This window comes from Camelina sativa, chromosome 12 (assembly GCF_030686135.1).
Source record: "Camelina sativa cultivar CO46 ecotype springtype chromosome 12, ASM3068613v1".
In the NCBI taxonomy this organism is placed as follows: domain Eukaryota; kingdom Viridiplantae; phylum Streptophyta; class Magnoliopsida; order Brassicales; family Brassicaceae; genus Camelina; species Camelina sativa.
The window spans coordinates 21,184,655-21,205,168 of NC_141891.1; the positions used below are offsets into that span (position 1 = coordinate 21,184,655).

At 30.8% G+C, this 20,514-nt stretch overlaps 1 protein-coding gene and 2 pseudogenes across 3 annotated transcripts; all 3 read right to left on the reverse strand.

The window, feature by feature from the left end:
- Positions 1 to 3,676: 3,676 nt before the first annotated feature.
- Positions 3,677 to 8,761, reverse strand: LOC104732378 (heavy metal-associated isoprenylated plant protein 18-like; annotated as a pseudogene). The gene is made up of 5 exons (XR_015573533.1): positions 8,621 to 8,761; positions 8,422 to 8,507; positions 7,733 to 7,999; positions 4,067 to 4,151; positions 3,677 to 3,949 (listed from the first exon to the last, which is right to left on the reverse strand). The product of XR_015573533.1 is annotated as a heavy metal-associated isoprenylated plant protein 18-like (transcript).
- A 1,720-nt stretch (positions 8,762 to 10,481) lies between these two features.
- Positions 10,482 to 12,230, reverse strand: LOC104733719 (heavy metal-associated isoprenylated plant protein 18-like). Its single transcript, XM_019233924.2, has 5 exons — positions 12,061 to 12,230; positions 11,862 to 11,947; positions 11,185 to 11,437; positions 10,973 to 11,055; positions 10,482 to 10,887 (listed from the first exon to the last, which is right to left on the reverse strand). Exons 1-5 carry the CDS (start codon positions 12,102 to 12,104, stop codon positions 10,613 to 10,615), a joined length of 741 nt encoding a protein of 246 aa, XP_019089469.2. The 5' UTR covers positions 12,105 to 12,230; the 3' UTR covers positions 10,482 to 10,612.
- A 1,671-nt stretch (positions 12,231 to 13,901) lies between these two features.
- Positions 13,902 to 14,957, reverse strand: LOC147930844 (heavy metal-associated isoprenylated plant protein 18-like; annotated as a pseudogene). The gene is made up of 3 exons (XR_015574255.1): positions 14,630 to 14,957; positions 14,417 to 14,499; positions 13,902 to 14,331 (listed from the first exon to the last, which is right to left on the reverse strand). The product of XR_015574255.1 is annotated as a heavy metal-associated isoprenylated plant protein 18-like (transcript).
- Positions 14,958 to 20,514: the final 5,557 nt, after the last annotated feature.

Here is a 20,514-nt window from a genome sequence, read left to right on the forward strand (position 1 = left end):
ATTTGGTTCAATGTTTATTGAAGAACGTACAAAATACTGCAATACTACAATGAACATCAAATGGAGGTGTCGCTTTTTAGTCCTCATGGGACGAATGGATAAGGTAAGAAAAAGAAACGAGTACTACATTCAGACAAAAGTTAGGAGACGTGGCTGTATGTTGTTTGAAGGGGGCCACTCTTACTAGTACAAGAAGAATTTTGCTAGTGGTTAATAATATCTCTAATCTCTTTACACGGCTACACGCTTTTAACTCTCTCTAGTGGCCTTTTGGAGTTCCTAGTAGTTTTCTCTTTTCTTATTAGATTCTATCACTTCGCCGATAAGGAAACCATACTGAAGATTCTAATGCATGCACTAAGGGAGAAAAACAAGTAGAGAATGATATCGATAACGCAAAATAAGACAAATTGTGCTATACGTATATTATATGGTCCAAAGTCTGCGCTTCATAAGGTAGAAGAGTCAGATAAAAGTAAGTATGTCATGGCTTGATTCTAGAACATTTTGAATAATACATGGAGAGTAGTATAAATAAGATTGGATCCACTCGATTCGAATCAAGTAGTCCTCATCTTCTCTTTACTTATTATATAAAATGATTCATTCGATTCGTGGAGATAAGACATTGTTCATTATTGTTACTTTGAAAATATTGATGGTTTCCAGTTATATGTAAAATTTGACATGGTCAATCAAATTCTAAAACATTTTATTCGTGTCCACCTCTAATAGTAATAACAGAATTATATGAATCCAAGATCTAAAAACTCACAAGAATACGAAAGTGTTATAATTAGAAATGCAATAGAATGATAAAGAAATTGGATATTTTGTATAAACATTAGAAGGGCAATAACGTCATAAGCAACGAATAATAATAAAAAACGTGTTGGATAAAGAAGAAAAAAGATGAGATTCGCAGAAACAACAAAAGCCGTAGAACCACGTCCGTAGCAGCCGCGTCCGACTTCATCATCACACACACACGCTCTTTTCCTATAAATACTCTTCACGTCACTCACTCATCTTCAATTCTCCAATTCCTTCTCTTTTCACATCCTCCAGAGAAAAAATAATCGATCTTACTCTCTCTCTCTCTCTCTCTCTCTCTCACGTATATGCCCAATCCTTGTGCTCAGACTAAACCGAACCGGAAAACCAGCTTCGGAGATCGGTGTTTATTGATGGCTAAGCAGCAACGAACTCGGCTTTACATCCTTCGACGATGTGTCTCTATGCTGCTTTGTTGGCACGACCACTCTGATTAGGACGAAAATCTCTGTCGGATCCATGAAACCGGAACTGACCAAAGAAGTAGAAATCAGAAGAATGCGGTTTTTTGATCTAGAGTTTTTCTTTTAGTTTTATGGTTCTTTTGCTTTTTAGAATCCTCTTTTTTGCCCAAAAAAAAGAATCCTTGGAGAATCTTTTTGTAATTTGAGAAAGATTCTAATGATTGGGCCTTTTGGGCCTTTGCACATACTTTGAATACCATATGAACCTTCGGTTTTTTACTCAATGCCTAATTTTTCTCTGTCATTAATCATCATACTAGTAACTAGGTGATATCCCGTGCTATAGCATGAGATTATATATTTTGTTAGTTACTTTTTTTTGTAATATAGTTTTTTTATTTTGACTTATTTTGTTTGTTTATAAAGTGTTTATTTGTATATTTGGGTTTATACAGTAAATTGGAAATCCTAATAGAATAAGTAGTTTGTAAAATATAATTTTTCACATAAACAAACACACCGCAATATTGGATAGTAGTTTTGTAAGAGAATAGACACTCCGCAATATCGGATAGTAGTTTTGTAAGAGAATAGATACACCGCAATATTAGATAATAGTTTTGTAAGAGGAAGAGTTTTTCTTTATTTTGGTTTGTCGTCAAAAGAGGAGAAGTTGCTTGTTAAATTTTAGTATGAAATATTTCAATGGTTAGGAAACCATTGTATTTATAGTGAGATTAGGTATATTTAGGTTATCATTTAGAAGTTAATATTTGATATATCAAATCTCAGCAAAATTGTAAAAAACCAATTTAATTTATAGTTTGATAAAAATATATGTTTTAACGGGTTTAACTCAAAACTTTTTTATATTTTAAAACTTTTAAGAGTAAAAATATTAATATTACTTAAATATTTTATAGACTTAAATATATTATAATATTTTAAACTTTCGATGGAGTTCAAATATTTAAAATAATCTAAACATTCTATAAAAATTTAAATATTTATAATCTCTTAAACTTTTTTTAAAAACGTAAATATATTATAATATGTTTACTTTTTTAAAAGTTAAAATATGCTCAAATATAGAACCAAATTAAACTGTTAAATTTGGATACCTGATAAATCAAGCTTCCTGCTCATTTGTACTCAAAACATATTAGTCATATATTTATAGTGATTATGAACCTTATTCCAAAATATTTAGTCGATGTGGGATATACAGTACACATTTGCTGTAAATTAGTTTACAACTTTACATATATTTAATTTCTGTGTTTTTTATTCTTTTCATCTATACTAATCATAATTAATTACTATAATTTCGTTAATAAAATATTGAAAATTCTAAACTAAATGATGATTTGTTATTAATTAATTGTATTAAGTTGATTTGTTGTTTCCCTAAATATCTCACAATATAAAAGCAAATCAAATAAGTTTACATATATATATATATATATATATATATATATATACAATTTCGTATTTAATCTATTGATTATTTTGGAAGCAACAAAGTCACAATCCATAAGTCTTAAAGATTTCTCATTATCATTAATATTCATAATAATTATAGGGATTAAGTATGGTAGTAGTTAATATTTGATATTATTAAAGCCATTAAATACTCGGATACCGGTTTCCTTATTTATAGAGATTATACCTCTGTTTGGCGACATAAATAATTATTTTTGAACCAAACAACATACAAGATCCGAATATTATAAACCTGGAGTACAAACAAATCCACGAGCTTTTTCTTCTATTACCGGGTTTAAGAGGATCCACGTCCCGACCCGGTCGTAATTAAGTGGGTGAGCAAGGGGTATAATGGTCATTTAGTGAAATCAAAACTATAGGGTAATTAAATTAAATTAAGTGATTCTCTAATTATTTTTAATAAAAAACGTACCAAAACAAAGTCATGGTCCAATTTGAGTCTAGTGAGTACTTCAGCTTTAATAGTATAGATATTTTTTTATATCAATTTATCATCATAAAAAAGATAAAGAAGTATTAGGATCACTGGAGCCAAAAAAAAGGAAAGAGTCCAAACACTTATAGATTGATGTGTGATATCGTCTATTGGGTTCAAGTTCTTTTAGTGTTCTATATTGTATTTGTTAGGATGAAAAAAAAACAAAAAACGTAATGTTCGGGAGGGTATTAGATGGTTCGTAATCTGTAAAAGTTAATGAAATCGAGTTATAGGACGAGAAAATAGTTATCTTTATTAGTATTTTCTAAAAGTATATTAATGGAATGCATTTAAATGATAAAGCTTATACTAAAAAGTAAAAATGAAACCAAACTATTACTTTTCTCCATTATATTATATCAAGGTAAAGAAAATAACAAAGCATCACCAAATAAATATAATCCATTATTCATGCCATGTTTTTCATGGTGGATACTAGTTTTACTATATTTCATTACGAAATAGAACATGAATTAGGATTTTCATCACTAAACATCATATATTTGACCATCTCTTTTTCAGCTACTTGGATTGATATAAATACCTCTATCCATTTCAATTTCTTCATTTTTCTTTAAAAAATTCTTTGTCCTTTTTTTTCTTCTCCATTTTGTTTATCCTTTTACCCATCTTTTTCTTAAGTTTCTTCAACAATTTCACCTTATCAAAATTGCCTCTGATTACAACTTTTTGATTTTCTCTATCGACCACACATGTTTTGACTCCTATTCATACACCATTTAAAAGAAATGAATACAATACACATTTTGCTGTATTTCTTATTTCATTAATATTATTAAAAGTGCTGAAAATATATATAAATAGAAGTATTTATTATTTATCTTCGAATTCAGAAATAACTTTTCCGACGTCTACCTCGAACTTCTCACATAGAAGTGCCATATGAATTTCGACTTCTGTTGTACTATAAAAAAAGAAGTATGAAGAGTTAGAACACATGTAATATCCTTAAAAAGTAGTTTTTTTGGAACTTTCGTAATTAATCAAAACTATTAACTAGCAAGAAGTGATACACCTTGTTTGAGTCCTTGTTTTAAAAATCTCCGCCTACTACCGATTACACCCCGTAAAATCGGTAGACCCACCCTATCCGCCTCGACTAATGACTAATCCCCGCCTAGTATCAATTATTCGATTATGCGTGTTTAATTCAACATGTTTAACTCTGTGACAACCCGTCCCGCAGACACCACTAGCCCACTGCTAGCCATCCCAACGGACCCCAAGCTGGCCCTGCAGGGCATCAATCCTAACTCCTCACTGTTGACAGGAACTATTCATCCAAATCCACTATTAGGTTATTGGTGCGCCAGGCGTTCCTCGAACCTTGGTCCCCACCCTTTAACAACCTTCCACAAGACAAGCTGTCACCAATTGAGCTGCATAGTTGCTTTCCACAGTGAGGGGTTAGGATCGATGCCCTGCAGGGCCAGCTTGGGGTCCGTTGGGACGGCTAGCGGTGGGCTAGTGGGGTCTGCGGGACGGGTTGTCATATAAAAATCTATTTTTATGTAGCAACCTATCCTGTTGACCCCACTAGCTCACCGCTAGCTTGCCCCCATAGGCCCGAAGCTGGCCCTGCAGGGCATCGATCCTAACCCCTCACTGTGGAAAGGAACTATTCATCCAAACCCACCAGTAGGTTATTGGTGCGCCAGGCGTTCCTCGAACCCTGGTCCCCACCCTTTAACAACCTACCACAAGACAAGCTGTCACCAATTGATCTGTAGTTGGTGTCAGCTTGTCTTGTGGAAGGTTGTTAAAGGGTGGGAACCAGGGTTCGAAGAACGCCTGACGCACCAATAACCTACTGGTGGATTTGGATGAATAGTTCCTTTCCACAGTGAGGGGTTAGGATCGATGCCCTGCAGGGCCAACTTCGGGCCTATGGGGCAAGCTAGTGGTGGGCTAGTGGGGTCAACGAGACAGGTTGTTACATAAAAATAAATTGAAACGACCCGACCTGTTTTTTTTTAATAATAAATATAATACATAATTAAGCATCCCACAATCTCTCCCAAAAACCTCAAGAACACTTCCTCTCCTTTTCTCTCTATCTCAAACGGCGTAACACCACCCAAAAACACGACCTAGGTCATTCTAAGTATGACAGTTCAATGGTTTTTCTTAAACCAAACCGACCCAAATCGATGAATTAAACAATCTGGTCGAACCAGAAAAGCTGGTGTCGACCGACACTACCATGGTGTCGATCGACACCCATCCCCAAAATCTCCAATTTTGGTTAACGGATGTTACAATTCTCCCCCTCTAACAAACGATTCGTCCTCGAATCTGAACACAATGCCACTCATCCGCAAAACTCATCAAACCACCGTCGTAACGGTTCGCATCATCCAACCATCTGGTCTACCGCAACCAGAACACCACTGGTCCAAACCAACCTGACCCCACTAGTCAACACAATCAGACCCCATCGGTCAAACCAAACCAGAATCTACCGGTCAACTAAAACCAGACTCCCTCAACCATCACAACTCTGGTCCCCCCGACCAGCATCCACCTGACCCTCCCGGTCCACACACAGCAACCTCGAGATGGAACCCCCATCAATCCCGAGATCCCGCACCTGATCTCAACCTGAAACCTGAGATTGAACCCCCATCAATCTCCTAAACCCACATCCGGTCACAATAGATAAATCTGATATTGAACCCCCATCAATCTCCTTATCCACTTCCGGTTACAATGGAAAATCTGAGATTGAACCCCCATCAATCTCCTTAACCCACTTCCGGTTACAATGCTTACCCCACGTCCTTGACACTTTTGCCACCAACTCATCTGCTCTTAAGTTGCAACTTTCAAGCCATACCAATCACACTCTCAGACCCCCCGTCTTCAAGCACACTCTCAGACCCCCCGTCTTCAAGCACACTCTCAGACTCCCCATCTTCGAGCCATACCGTCTCACCCTCGAGATCTCGGTACCAGGAGAACCCCCATCTCCTCTGCCACCCTCAAGACCGCAGTCCCTTGAGCTGTCGGTATCTAGGGAACCCCCTGTCCCCTCAGGAGAACCCCCATCTCCTCATGAGTTGTTCAGGACCCCCCGTCCCTATAGCAACAGTCATAACGTCTATAAGCATTTCTCCAACCGGGACCACCCCCGTGATCCGCATAGAACACCTCAGTGTCCTACCAACACCATACTCTCTCCCAAAATATTACCACTGCCATGACCACCCCCAGGCCTCACTCCAAACATCCCAAACATTTTGGATGTCCCCTCGCACCCTTTCCAAAAATGGACAACTACTACCTCTCGAAAAACTTTCCATTTTAAGAAACTTTCCATTTATGAAAACTTTCCAATTTTAGAGGTCCCACGCAAATTCCTTTCCACATGACACACAAGTCAAAAATCCAAAAGAACTTCATTTGCAAAATATCCACTCCCACCAATCACTGCCAACGGTATTTCCCGATACCGGCGTGATCCACCACTTTCCAACAACTTTCAATAGCCAACTGCACCTCCCGCACAGAAGCTAAAAACACTACACAGATAACATCACACAAAATCATTTACCGTGGAATCTCATTGAAGGCTCGAAGAGAATGATACTAGGAGTCCATTCCACAAACAAATTGACTAACTACTCATAATCAATTTCCTCACACAACATCATATATCAAGCAACAGGAAAATAATTCACCCAATTAAATTCCTAACCGCTCTAACCATCCACTTAACCATCCTAGAACCGTAAAGGCTCTAATACCAAATTGAAACGACCCGACCCATTTTTTTTTTTAATAATAAATACAATACATAATTAAGCATCCCGCAATCTCTCCCAAAAACCTCAAGAACACTTCCTCTCCTTTTCTCTCTGTCTCAAACGGCGTAACACCACCCAAAAACACGACCTAGGTCGTTCTCCCACTTAAATATGACGGTTCAATGGTTTTCCTTAAACCAAACCGATCCAAATCGACGAATTAAACAATCTGGTCGAACCAGAAAAACTGGTGTCGATCGACACTACCCTGGAGTCGATCGACACCCATCCCCAAAATCCCCAATTTTGGTTCACAGATGTTACAAACTCGATTATAACTCACCTAATCTGACTACTCCCAACTTAATTTTGTGTATACAGATTATTTTTTGAGCCAAATATAAATCAAATTTTTTTTTATTTAGACATCTAAACTAAGAGTTTGTGATGTTTTATAGTAACTAATGTACAAACTTTTAATGAAAATTATAAAATTTTATTTTAAAATTATGATTTTACATGTTTACTATAATTTTAAAGACAGTACTATAGTTTTATATTTTATTTGATATATTTTTTTAACATAAATAGAGTTATATATATATATTTAATACTATATATTTATATTTTATTATTTATTAATAAAATAATCCTAAAACTAGTCCCTGATTAATCCCCGTTTAATCCCCGATTTTCTCGCTAAGCCCACCCGAATCGCCCGACTAGTGCCTAGAAATTGTTTATGGTTCTTTTTTTTTGTTTTTGTTTTGTTTTTTTTTGTTCTTTATTATTCTCTATAATTGTCTCATCTTCATCATTTTTTTCCTGAACTACTTCAGGTTCATCATCTTCTTTCTCAACCATATCTGCTTTCTCATTCACCTTCAAGATTTCTGTCGTTTTGCCAGTTTTCTTCTTGAGAGTTTTCAATAGCTTCTCCAAATTAAAATTACCACTAACCATAACTTTTTGATTACCACAAACCATATCGGTTGTACATGCTTCAACTCCTAGAAATCACATATAATTTAAATTTATTATTATAACATAATTAGTATCTTATCCTTAATAATATATGCGACGGTCCAAACAGTACAAAATATACAAAGCTTTGTTACCAAATTTTCATCATGACATTTTAACTTTGTTCCTACAATTCCATTAATTCATAATTTTTCTAAGAAACATTAAATATATAATATGTAAAACGTAAAAAAATAAAAAAATAAACAATCAGTGAAAACACTTTTTGAAAAAAATTAAAACCAAAAAGATAATTTTAATTTATTAATTACACCAAAATATAAAAATATAAAGTATTCAAAAAAAATATAATTCAATGCAAAAGCAAAATGTATAATTTGTATCACAAATACGATATCATATTGAGAATATGAACTATAAATCTATAACATATATATATTTTGCTTACCTTCGAATTTGGAAATAGCTCTTTTGATATCTTTTACGCAGTTTTCACAATGCATCCAAATCTTCAACTCGGCTTCAGTTGTATCGCTGAATATATTTTCAAAAGAGAAAACAGATAGCGTCATAAGAACATATAAAAGACACAAATCTTATTTAATTTACATAGATATGAAGAAATTAAAACTATTATGTCATTCTACTTTTTTGGAATATTCCGTCATGACTGCTTTGAAAAAAAGCCCATGGCTATCTAACTCTATATAAAATATATTAATTATTTTAGAATTATCTCAGCCTAAGTTTATAAGAAATTAAACACTTCAGAAATAAGAGAAGAAAATTTTTGTTAATCAATCTTCTTTTGCTAGCAGAAAAATAATAATTTACAAGGGATTTATATAAAAATTATTTTCCTTAAAAGATTTCACAAAAATTTGCCTTAATACAGATGTAAGAAAAACATATATTTTTTTTCATTTTCTTATTTGTTTGTTTCTAACAATTTAATCATAATTTAGGAAAATAAATAAATATCTTGTTTTCCTATTAATAAATATTTAATTTTAAATCTAAAATATTCTCATTTTATTTTTCTTTTCTAAAATAACTCATTTTATTTATTTCTATGGTGTTTTTAGGTAAACAAGAAATAGTAATTTTATTATCTTTTTATTTACTTTCATATCATTAAAAACATGTCAGATTTGTGATTATATGTGGGATATGTAAACATAAGACTATATATAAGTATTGGAGAAAAGTTAAAGAAATAAAACATGAGAGATTTATTATGAAAAGGGTCTTTCGACAAAATTACAAATTAATTATCTTTCTCTTTTTTGAAAATCACAATTGTTTGAAAAAAAATCGTTGAAACAATTTTTACATGAAAAGTCCAAAAAATTGTTATAATTGATTGTAGTAGTTGCATTGATTTATTTAATTGGGAGTTGTAATTTGATACGACCCGACCCATTTTTTTTTTTTAGAATAATAATAAACCATTGGTCTCATACCCACTACCACCTGATCACAACCAAACCAAACAGCGGAAAATAACCAACATATATCATTAAACCAATAACCAATAAATAATAAACCAATAATTGAATGGCAATAATAAACCAACCAACAGTATCATAAAACATCAACTAGCAACCTAGCGATGATATAGTGACCCAACTCTAACAACCTAACAGAAGTCAGATCACATCAATGAGCCACTAGAACATCCTCATCTTCATTGCCTTGATTCCACGATCACACTTTGCCTTTACCTACACCACAACACATATGAGATGGGTGAGCATTTTATAAACACTCGGTGAGGCAATCCTCCCATCTACTGGGCTATACATACAAGCAATTGAGATATCTCTAACCATCAAACAACAATCAACAAACAAACCAGGAACAACATCGACCGACACCAACCAATGCATCGACCGACACCAATCATCATAAAAAAGATAAAGATGCATTAGGATCACTGGAGCCACAAAAGGGAGGAGTCCAAACACTTATAGATTGATGTGTGATATCGTCTATTGGGTTCAAATTCTTTCAGTGTTGTATATTGTATTTGTTAGGATGAAAAATAAACACAAAAAACGTAATATTCGGGAGGGTATTTTATGGTTCGTAATCTACAAACAATGTCTTGAGTGACGTGATTGCTTTACTGAATCCATAAGCAGTGGATGCTCTATCATGGCTTCTTGGTAAGAAGCTTCAGGTTTTGGCTAAAGCAGATATCTCTTTCTCAAAATATACAATATTTGAGCCAACCGAGTAATTATATCAAACTTGTCAAGCTGCATGGATTAAGTTTTGAGATCTTTACAAATCGTTTACTAACGGAGTTGGAGTTGAACTTGATTTATATGTTGGGACAGTCTTCGTCTAATTGAAACTTGAATTGAAATCTTAACAACTAAAAGTTACTGAAATCAAGTTCTAGGACGAGAAAAATATCTTTTATTAATAGTTGTTGAAATTATTAACTAAAAATGATATTAACTGAATGCATTTAAAAGATAAAACTTATACTAAAAAGGGAACTTGAAACCAAACTATTATTTTTCTCCATTATATTATTTCAAGGTAAAGAAAATAACAAAGTATCACCAAACAAATGCAATCCATTATCATATCAAGTTTCTCATGATAGATATTCGTTTGACTATATTTCATTACGAAATAGAACATGCATTAGGATTTTCATCACTAAACATCATATATCTGGACATCTCTTTTTCATCAACACTACTTGGGTTGATATAAATACCTCTATCCATTTCAAATTTTTCATCTTCCTTTATAGGTTCTTTGTCCTTTTTCTTCTGCTCCATTTTGTTTATCCTTTTACGCATTTTTTTCTTAAGTTTTTTCAATAACTTTTCCTTATCAAAATCGCCTGTGATTACAACTTTTTGATTTTCTATATCGACTGCACATGTTTTGACTCCTATTCATACACCACTCAAAAGAAATGAATACAATACACATTTTGTTGTATTTGTTATTTCATTAATATAAATATAAATATTTACCTTCAAATTTAGATATAACTTTTCCGACGTCTACCTCAAACTTCTCACATAGAAATGCCATATGAATTTCGACTTCTGGTGTACTACAAAAAAACATGAAGAATTAGAACACATGTTTTTTTTTTGTTTTGTGCAAAGAGTTAGAACACGTGCTACTTTTTTTGGAACTTCCATAGTTAATCAAAACTATTAACTAGTACGAAGTGATACACCTTGTTTGAGGGGTTTCAATTTTTTTTTCATCTTCATTATTCTCTATAATTGTTTCATGTTCCTCGTTTTCTTCCAGAACTACTTCAGGTTCATCATCTTCTTTCTCAACCATATCAGCTTTCTCATTCACCTTCAAGATTTCTGCCTTTTTGCCAGTTTTTTTCTTGAGAGTTTTCAATAGCTCCTCCAAATTAAAAAAACCACTAACCATAACTTTTTGATTAACCATATCTGTTGTACATGCTTCAACTCCTAAAAATCACATATAATTTAAATTATTATTATAACATAATTAGTATGTTATCCTTACTAATATATGTGACGGTCCAAACATTACAAAATATCCAAAGCTTTGTGACCAAATTTCATCATGATATCTTAAATTTGTTCCTACAATTCCAATAATTCATAATTTTCTAAGAAAGTATTAAATATATAATATGTAAAATGTAAAAACTAAAAAAAAAATAATCAGCAAAAACATTTTTTGAGAAAAATTAAAGCCAAAAAGATAATTTTAAATTATTAGTTATACCAAAATATAAAAGTATAAAGTATTCAAAAAATATATAATTCAATGCAAAAGCGAAATGTATAATTTGTATCATAAATACGATCTATATAGTATATTGAGAATATGAACTATAAATCTATAACATATATATAGTTTGCTTGCCTTCAAATTTTGAAATAGCTCTTTTGACATCTTTTACGCAGTTTTCACAATGCATCCAAATCTTCAACTCGGCTTCAGTTGTATCGCTGAACATATTTTCAAAAGAGAAAACAGATAGCATCATAAGAACATATAAAAGACACAACTCTTATTTAATTTACATAGATATGAAGAAATTAAAACTATTATGTCATTCTACTTTTCAGGAATATTCCGTCGTGACCGCTTTGAAAAACAACCCATGGCTATCTAACTCTATATAAAATATATTAATTGTTTTAGAATTATCTCAGCCTAAGTTTGTAAGAAATTAAAAACTTAAGAAATAAGAGAAGAAATTTTTTGTTGATCAATCTTTTTTGCTAGCAGATTAATAATAATTTACAAGGGATTTATATAGAAATTATTATCCTTAAAAGATTTCACAAAAATTTGTATTAATACAGATGTAAGAAAAACATATACTTTTCTACATTTTCTTATTTATTTGTTTGTAACAATTTAATCATAATTTAGGGAAATAAATAAATATCTTGCTTTCCTATTAATAAATATTTAATTTTTAATCTCAAATATTCCCATTTTATTTTATCTTTTCTAAAATAACTCATTTTATTTATTTCTATGGTTTTTTTAAGTAAAAAGAAATAGTACTTTTATTATCTTTTTATTTACTTTCATATCATTAAAATCATGTCAGATTTGTGAAATATGTGGGATATGTAAAAGTAAGACTATATATAAGTATTGGAGAAAAGTTAAAGAAACAATACATGAGAGATTTATTATGAAAAGGGTCTTTCGACAAAATTACATATTAATTATCTTTTTTTTTTTGTTTTGTGAAAATCACAATTGTTTGAAAAAAATCGTTGAAACAATTTTTACCGATGAAAAAGTCCAAAAAAGTGTTATAAACGATTGTATTAGTTGCGTTGATTTATTTAATTGCGCGTTGTAATTTGAAACGATCCAACCCGTTTTTTTAGTATAATAATAAACTAGTAGTCTCATACCCACTAGCCACTTGACCACAATCAAACCAAACAGCGGAAAATAACTAACAAATACCATAAAACCAATAACCAATAATTCAATAGCAATAATAAACCAACCTACAATATCATAAAACATCTACTAGCAACCTAGCGATGATCTAGTAACCCAACTCTAACAACCTAACAGAAGTCAGACCACATCAATAAGCCACTAGAACATCCTCCTCTTCATTGCCTTGATTCCACGATCAGATTTTGCTTTTACCTACACCACAACACATATGAAATGGGTGAGTATTTTATAAAAACTCAGTGTGACAACCCTCCCATCTACTGGGCTATACACACAAGCAATTGATATATCTCTAACCATCAAACAACAATCAACAAACAAACCAGAAATTGCATCGACAAACACCAACCAATACATCGACCGACACCAACCAATGCATTGACCGACACCAATCATCATAAAAAAGATAAAGAAGTATTAGGATCACTGGAGCCAAAGGGAAGAGTCCAAACACTTAAAGATTGATGTGTGATATCGTCTAATGGGTTCAAGTTCTTTTAGTGTTCTATATTGTATTTGTTAGGATGGAAAAAAAAAACGTCATATTCGGGAGGGTATTTTATGGTTCGTAATCTACAAACAATGTCTTGAGTGACGTGACAGCTTTACTGAATCCATAAGCAGTGGATGCTCTATCATGGCTTCTTGGTAAGAAACTTCAGGTTTTGGCTAAAGCATATATCTCTTTCTCAAAAGATACAGTATTTGAGCCAACCGAGTAATTATATCAAACTTGTCAAGCTGCATGGATTAAGTTTTGGGATCTTTTATAAATCATTTACTAACGAAGTTGGAGTTGAACTTGATTTATATGTTGGGACAGTCTTCATCTAATTGAAACTTGAATTGAAATCTTAACAACTAAAAGTTATTGAAATCGAGTTCTAGGAAGAGAAAAAATATCTTTTATTAATATTTGTTCAAATTATTAACTAAAAATGATATTAACTGAATGCATTTAAAAGATAAAGCTTATACTAAAAAGGGAAATTGAAACCAAACTATTATTTTTCTCCATTATATTATTTCAAGGTAAAGAAAATAACAAAGTATCACCAAATAAATACAATCCATTATCATATCAAGTTTCTCATGATAGATATTAGTTTGACTATATTTCATTACGAAATAGAACATGCATTAGGATTTTCATCACTAAACATTATATATATATGGACATCTCCTTTTCATCAACACTACTTGGGTTGATATAAATACCTCTATCCATTTCAATTTTTTTCATCTTTCTTTATATGTTCTTTGTCCTTTTTCTTCTGCTCCATTTTGTTTATCCTTTTATGCATTTTTTTCTTATGTTTTTTCAATAACTTTTCCTTATCAAAATCGCCTGTGATTACCACTTTTTGATTTTATATATCGACCACAAATGTTTTGACTCCTATTCATACACCATTCAAAAGAAATGAATACAATACACATTTTGTTGTATTTGTTATTTCATTAATATAAATATAAGTATTTACCTTCAAATTTAGAAATAACTTTTCCGACGTCTACCTCAAACTTCTCACATAGAAATGCCATATGAATTTCGATTTCTGTTGTACTACAGAAAAATAAAAACATGAAGAGTTAGAACACATGTCTTTTTTTTGTTCATAGAGTTAGAACACATGCTACTTTTTTTGGAACTTCCATAGTTAATCAAAACTATTAACTAGTACGAAGTGATACACCTTGTTTGAGGGGTTTCAATTTTTTTTCATCTTCATTATTCTCTATAATTGTTTCATGTTCCTCGTTTCTTCCAGAACTACTCCAGGTTCATCATATTCTTTCTCATCCATATCAGCTTTCTCATTCACCATCAAGATTTCTGCCTTTTTACCTGTTTTTTTCTTGAGAGTTTTCAATAGCTTCTCCAAATTAAAATTACCACTGACCATAACTTTTTGATTAAGTATATCTGTTGTATATGCTTCAACTCCTAGCAATCACATATAACTTAAATGTATTATTAATTATAACATAGCTACTATATTATCCTTAATAATATATGTGATCGTTCCAAACGTTATAAAATATCAAAAGCTTTGTGACAAATGGTTTCCTACAATTCCATCAACTCATAATTTTCCTAAGAAATTTTAAATATAGGAAATGCAAAACGTAAAAATTAGATTTAAAAACAATCAGCAAAACGTGATTTTCTGAGCCAAAAAAAACATGAAAATATTTTTAAATCATCAATTACAGCAAAAAATAAAAAATACTAAATATTCAAGAAAATATAATTCAATGCAGAAGTGAGAGGTATAATTTGTTCCACAAATACGATATATATAGTATATGAGGAATATGAACTAAATATTCAAGTTTGCTTGCCTTCTAATTTGGAAATAGCTCTTTTAACATATTTTTCGCAATTTTCACAATGCATCCAAATCTTCAACTCGGCTTCAACTGAATTGCTGAACAGATTTTCAAAGAGAAAACAGATGTAGCATCACAAGAACACATAAAAGACATATCTCTTTTTACATAGATATGAAGAAATTAAAATTATCATGTCACTTTACTTTTCAGGAATATTTTGTCGTGGCCGCTTTGACAAACATTTCATTGACAAACAATCCATTGCTAGAACTCTACATAAAATATACTAAATTTTTAAGAATTATCTCAGCTAAATTTATAAGAAAATAAACACTTAGGAAATAAGAGAAGAAAAGTTTTAAAGACATAAAAATATTTTTTGTTGTTGATCAATCTTTTTTGTGCTATCAGAAAAATATGAATTTGTCAATCTAAAAAAAAAGAATTATATAGAAAACAAGAAAAATTGCCTTAATACATATGTAAAAAAAATACATATATATATATATATATATTCTATATTTTCATATGTGTTTTTATCTAACAAATTAATCTTTATTAAGGGAAATAAATAACTATGTTTCTCTTCTATTAATAATTTTAAAGTTTTTAAAGTTTTACATCTCAAATTTTCCCATTTCATTTTTATTTATATTTAAAATAACTCACTGTATTAATTTTCTATGGTGTTCTTAAGTAAAGAAAAGGTACTTTTATTATCTTGTAATTTACTTTCATATCATTAACAAATGTCAGATTTGTGAAATATGTGACATATGTAAAAACAAGATTATATATATAAATTGGAGAAAGGTTAAAGAAACAATAAATGAGAGATTTATCATATGGAAAGGGCTTTTGAAAAGATTACAAATTAATTATCCTTTTGTGAAATTATATGTTCATATAATTAAACACATGTCAAAATTTTGAAGTATCTGACATATTTGAAAACAAGACTATATAGAGAAAAATTAAAATAAAAAAAGTGGATGAGAAATTTCTTTGTTGAAAAGAGTCTTCTACAAGATTACTTTAATTATTAAAAAAAACTAAGAAACACCATCCATAGGTATTTTCATTAATTTGATATTTTAAAAAGGGAATTTGGCAAAAATAAATATAAAAAACTATATTTAACTAAGTAATCATTCTAACCATTTATCTATTATATACCACTAGGTTTTGAACCCACACTATGCGTGGGTTTATTTGATAAAATTTATATATGATTGATGACGGTAATGAAATATTATCTTATAGAAAACTTTAAATTACTATTAAAGAGAAAATTAAATTTCAGATACACAATTTTAAAAAATATAAAAATCAGTTGTGTTTTAAAATCAAATCTGATAAAAAATCATGAATTTGTCTTGACATCCAGACAAGGCGGATCAAACTGGTGACCTCACATATAACCGTTTCTTTAACCACCAGAAAAACGAAACAATTTTATAATGAGTTTATCTCGTTTTTCATATTTAATTGATCGCTATCACCTATGTTTTCGTTTTTTTTATTCAATATTTTCATATTCTTCATATTCTCTATTATCATTTTCATTGTCAAATTTTATGGTAATTGTCATCGTTACTTCTACCGTTTGGTTTTTTGTTATACTTATACTCTTGTCCTTGTTCTTCCTCGTCAACTTCTTCACATTCTTCCACTGAAAAAAAAAGTTTTGGACTACCACACAACTTGTTAACCCATCAAACACCAAGACCAAAATTATTTCTTTTCTTATATAAATTGTGCAATTCATGAAGACCAGCATAGTCAACACATGCACCCAATTATTGATAGTTTCATGTTTATACTTATTCGGTTTTAGATCCACACGTATTGAAACTTCTCAAACCAAAATCCTTACTTGCAGAGAAAGTAATATGAACACATGTATAGTTAAAACAATATTTGTGCTTTTCGTGGATTCTTTGTCTTTAAACTCAAATAACATCAAATCAAGGTCTTGCGATGTCAATCCTTCTTTCTTAGACTTAAAAATAAAAATTTTACTGCAAAAGTATCAAATCATCAGTAAAATCATACACAAAAACATGTTTTACAGTTCATAAGAGATATAAAGCACAAACTAATATTTAGTAATTCTTAAACTTTAAAATTTTTATATCTAATATTTTATACGTTAATATTATTTAAAAAATATTTTATACGTTAATATTTTATACCTATCGTTAATATTATTTTAATATTTTATATGTTAATATTTATTCTAGATGAAAATACGTCAATATATCTTATATATGTTCATATTATAATATGTTCTTAGTATAAATATTAATCATTTAAAATATTTAAAACTTTAGATGTAGTTTAAATATTTATAAAAATTTTTTTTTTAAAGTTAAATATTAATGACACTTTAACTTTTATAGAGTTTAAATAGTTATAATATTTTAACATTTTTATGGAGGTATTTATAATATTTTTAAACATTCTATAATAAATATCTAAACCTTTAAAAAAATTAATTTACTAAAATAAATCAAATAAACTTTTAAATTTGGAAACCTGATAAATAAGCATAAGTCAAGCAAACATGATAAATTTATAGTTAAAAACATATCAGTTTTATTTATAATGATTCTCTGCCATTGTCTAAAATTTTATAGCCGATGTGGGATGTTGTACATATTTATTTTATTTCTATAAATTTTACTTTTTTTTTCTAAAAATTCTTAATAATATAGATCACTACTATATTTCCAAAAATGTTAATTAGTGAAATATCTAATTCTTATTAGTTGTTTTAAATCCTATGTGGACACATTTAGGAGTTTATAGCTTCAACTTTTTATTAGTATATATATAATATTTTAAAATTTCTATGGAGGTTAAGTAATTGTAATATTTTAAAGGGAGAGTTACTAGAATATTGCATAAAAGCTTCCTTATTACAAAAGTAACATACAATTGTTTGTAATTGCTAGACTAACACATTGTACCTATACTACCCCTGAAGCTAGTGTTGGGAAAAAACGTAATTACGGCTAATGCCATTAGAAAAAAAAAACATTGGAAGTTGGGACTAAGTCTACCGATCCTTTGATGGTAGATTTATACACGTGGACTGATTAAAGGTGTACATCAGATATTTTTGGTACACTTAGTTGTAGTGCTGGTACAATTAACCGTGGACGTAGATGGTACACTTAGTTGTAGTGTTGGTACACTTATCGGTCGACGTATATGAAATCGATTCGTTAGATTAAGTTAGTAGAGGAATTTCCCTTTGATGATAGACTTATGTTTTTAGCGCGTGTAGTGACAAACATAAAAGGGTGGGAAGATATTTATGGTAGACTAATGGGCTGTTGCGACAGATTTATGCGACAGCCTTCTCTCGTTACAGATATTTTTGGTATACTTTGTTTGTTTTTTGAAATAGTTTTCGTAGTGTTGTGGTAGGCTTCTTGTCCGTGGTAGATTTAGTAAGCAAGATTGACAGCTGTTAAGTCTTACCAGAATAACACGAATTTGTTTGAGCTGGCAAAGACAGTCTAGCGTTGCGATAGACTTATTGGAGGAAGATCTAAACAGGTTTGCTGTTCTTCCGATTAATGGTGTTCATGTAATAAAGTTTGTAGCAGATTCATCAATCGTGTTCTGTTTGTCGGCCGGAGCAAACTTTTTTTTCCTACTCAGTTTCAAAAATCTTTCCTCTGGGTTCATCCATGGAAGAGCAAGATATCGTTTCGTAAATCTATATAACTCACTTTTTATAGGTTTTTAATTTAGAAATCAGATGTTGAGACGAAAATCTATAATAGTTGAGTAAAAACCCTACAAGTGAAACCAAAAAAATAGACATAAGTCGTGAAAAAATAAAGTGAGGCAGGGAAAATTAGGGTTTTCAGTCGTATGTTAGAGGTAGAAGACGAGGATATTCTGGTAATTTCGGGTTCATTAAACCTAAAATCGAACGTGTACGTACATAGAAACGTGTACGTACATATGAACGCATACGTGCATAACGTTCTTGAGTTTAGTGTACATACATAACGTTTTTTTGCTTAGTATCCATAAATCCGTTTAAATGAACGATATTATTGTGATTTTGTAGTTATCTTCAACATATCTTCTTCTGCAACCCTAGCTAATATTGTTGTTGTTGTTCACCGGAAATGGAACAAGTAAGAGATGTTACTAGAAAAAGTAAGAGATGTTACTATAACAACCTATGTAATTCGTAATTGTTTATTTATTTATTATATTTCTGAGAGGTAATGAATAATAACCACACAAAATTACATTTTAACTATAGAGGGTAATATTTAGATAACATAAATATATAATACTCAGTTCAACTAGGTACAACTAAATATATATTTAGATTTACATTTATATTTAAAATATGAAAATGATAATTAAAGTTTATAAGAATTTCTTTACATATTGAACTATTAAATAACCATGTTTAATCAACAATACAAGAATTTATCACTTTCTAATATATACTATCGTTTTCACATAAAACACTCTTTAAAGTATAAGGAAGACTTAGTAAGTGATCACCTCAAATGAAGCAAAAGAGGTGAAACCCAAATTTTTATGAACATTGTGTTATGAAAACCTTGTATATGCTAATTAATACTGATAAATCTTGTGGCCAACTGCTAATTAATAATTTATATTATAGTCCAACTGAAAATACGAAAAAATGCAAAAGTTCAACTATGGATATGAGAGTACAACTGGACAACTATGTATAATTATGTGTATACCAAATAATTTTTTACTAATATCTTGTTGTGTTTGGCTACCTCCTCCTCCAGACAGACCTATCTACCAGCACGAAAAAGAAGGATGGTATGGTTGGCTTACGGAGAATGACACAGAACCAAGCCCTTCACCGATGGATCTTAGGAATCAAGCACATAGGTTACTGTGGGATGCCCTTGATTTTGTTGTTTCTGTAGAAGCTGATGTGTTCTTCCCCGGTTTCAACAACGATGGTAGTGGGTGGCCAGATTTTTTAAGTTTGGTGATGGGTCATAGGCTCTATGAAAGGCCCTCTTCCTGAACATATAGACTAGACAGATAAGAAAGACTATTGTTAATGACTGCATTTAGCTTTTTTCCATCGTTAGGTTAATTGCACACTTGTTATGCGGATAAACTTCTTACTCTTTTGGGTTCATTATTCGTAAATTGTAGCTGATCATGCATCTTATAGTTTACTAACTTTTGTGGAATCTATATTTTACAAATTCATTAT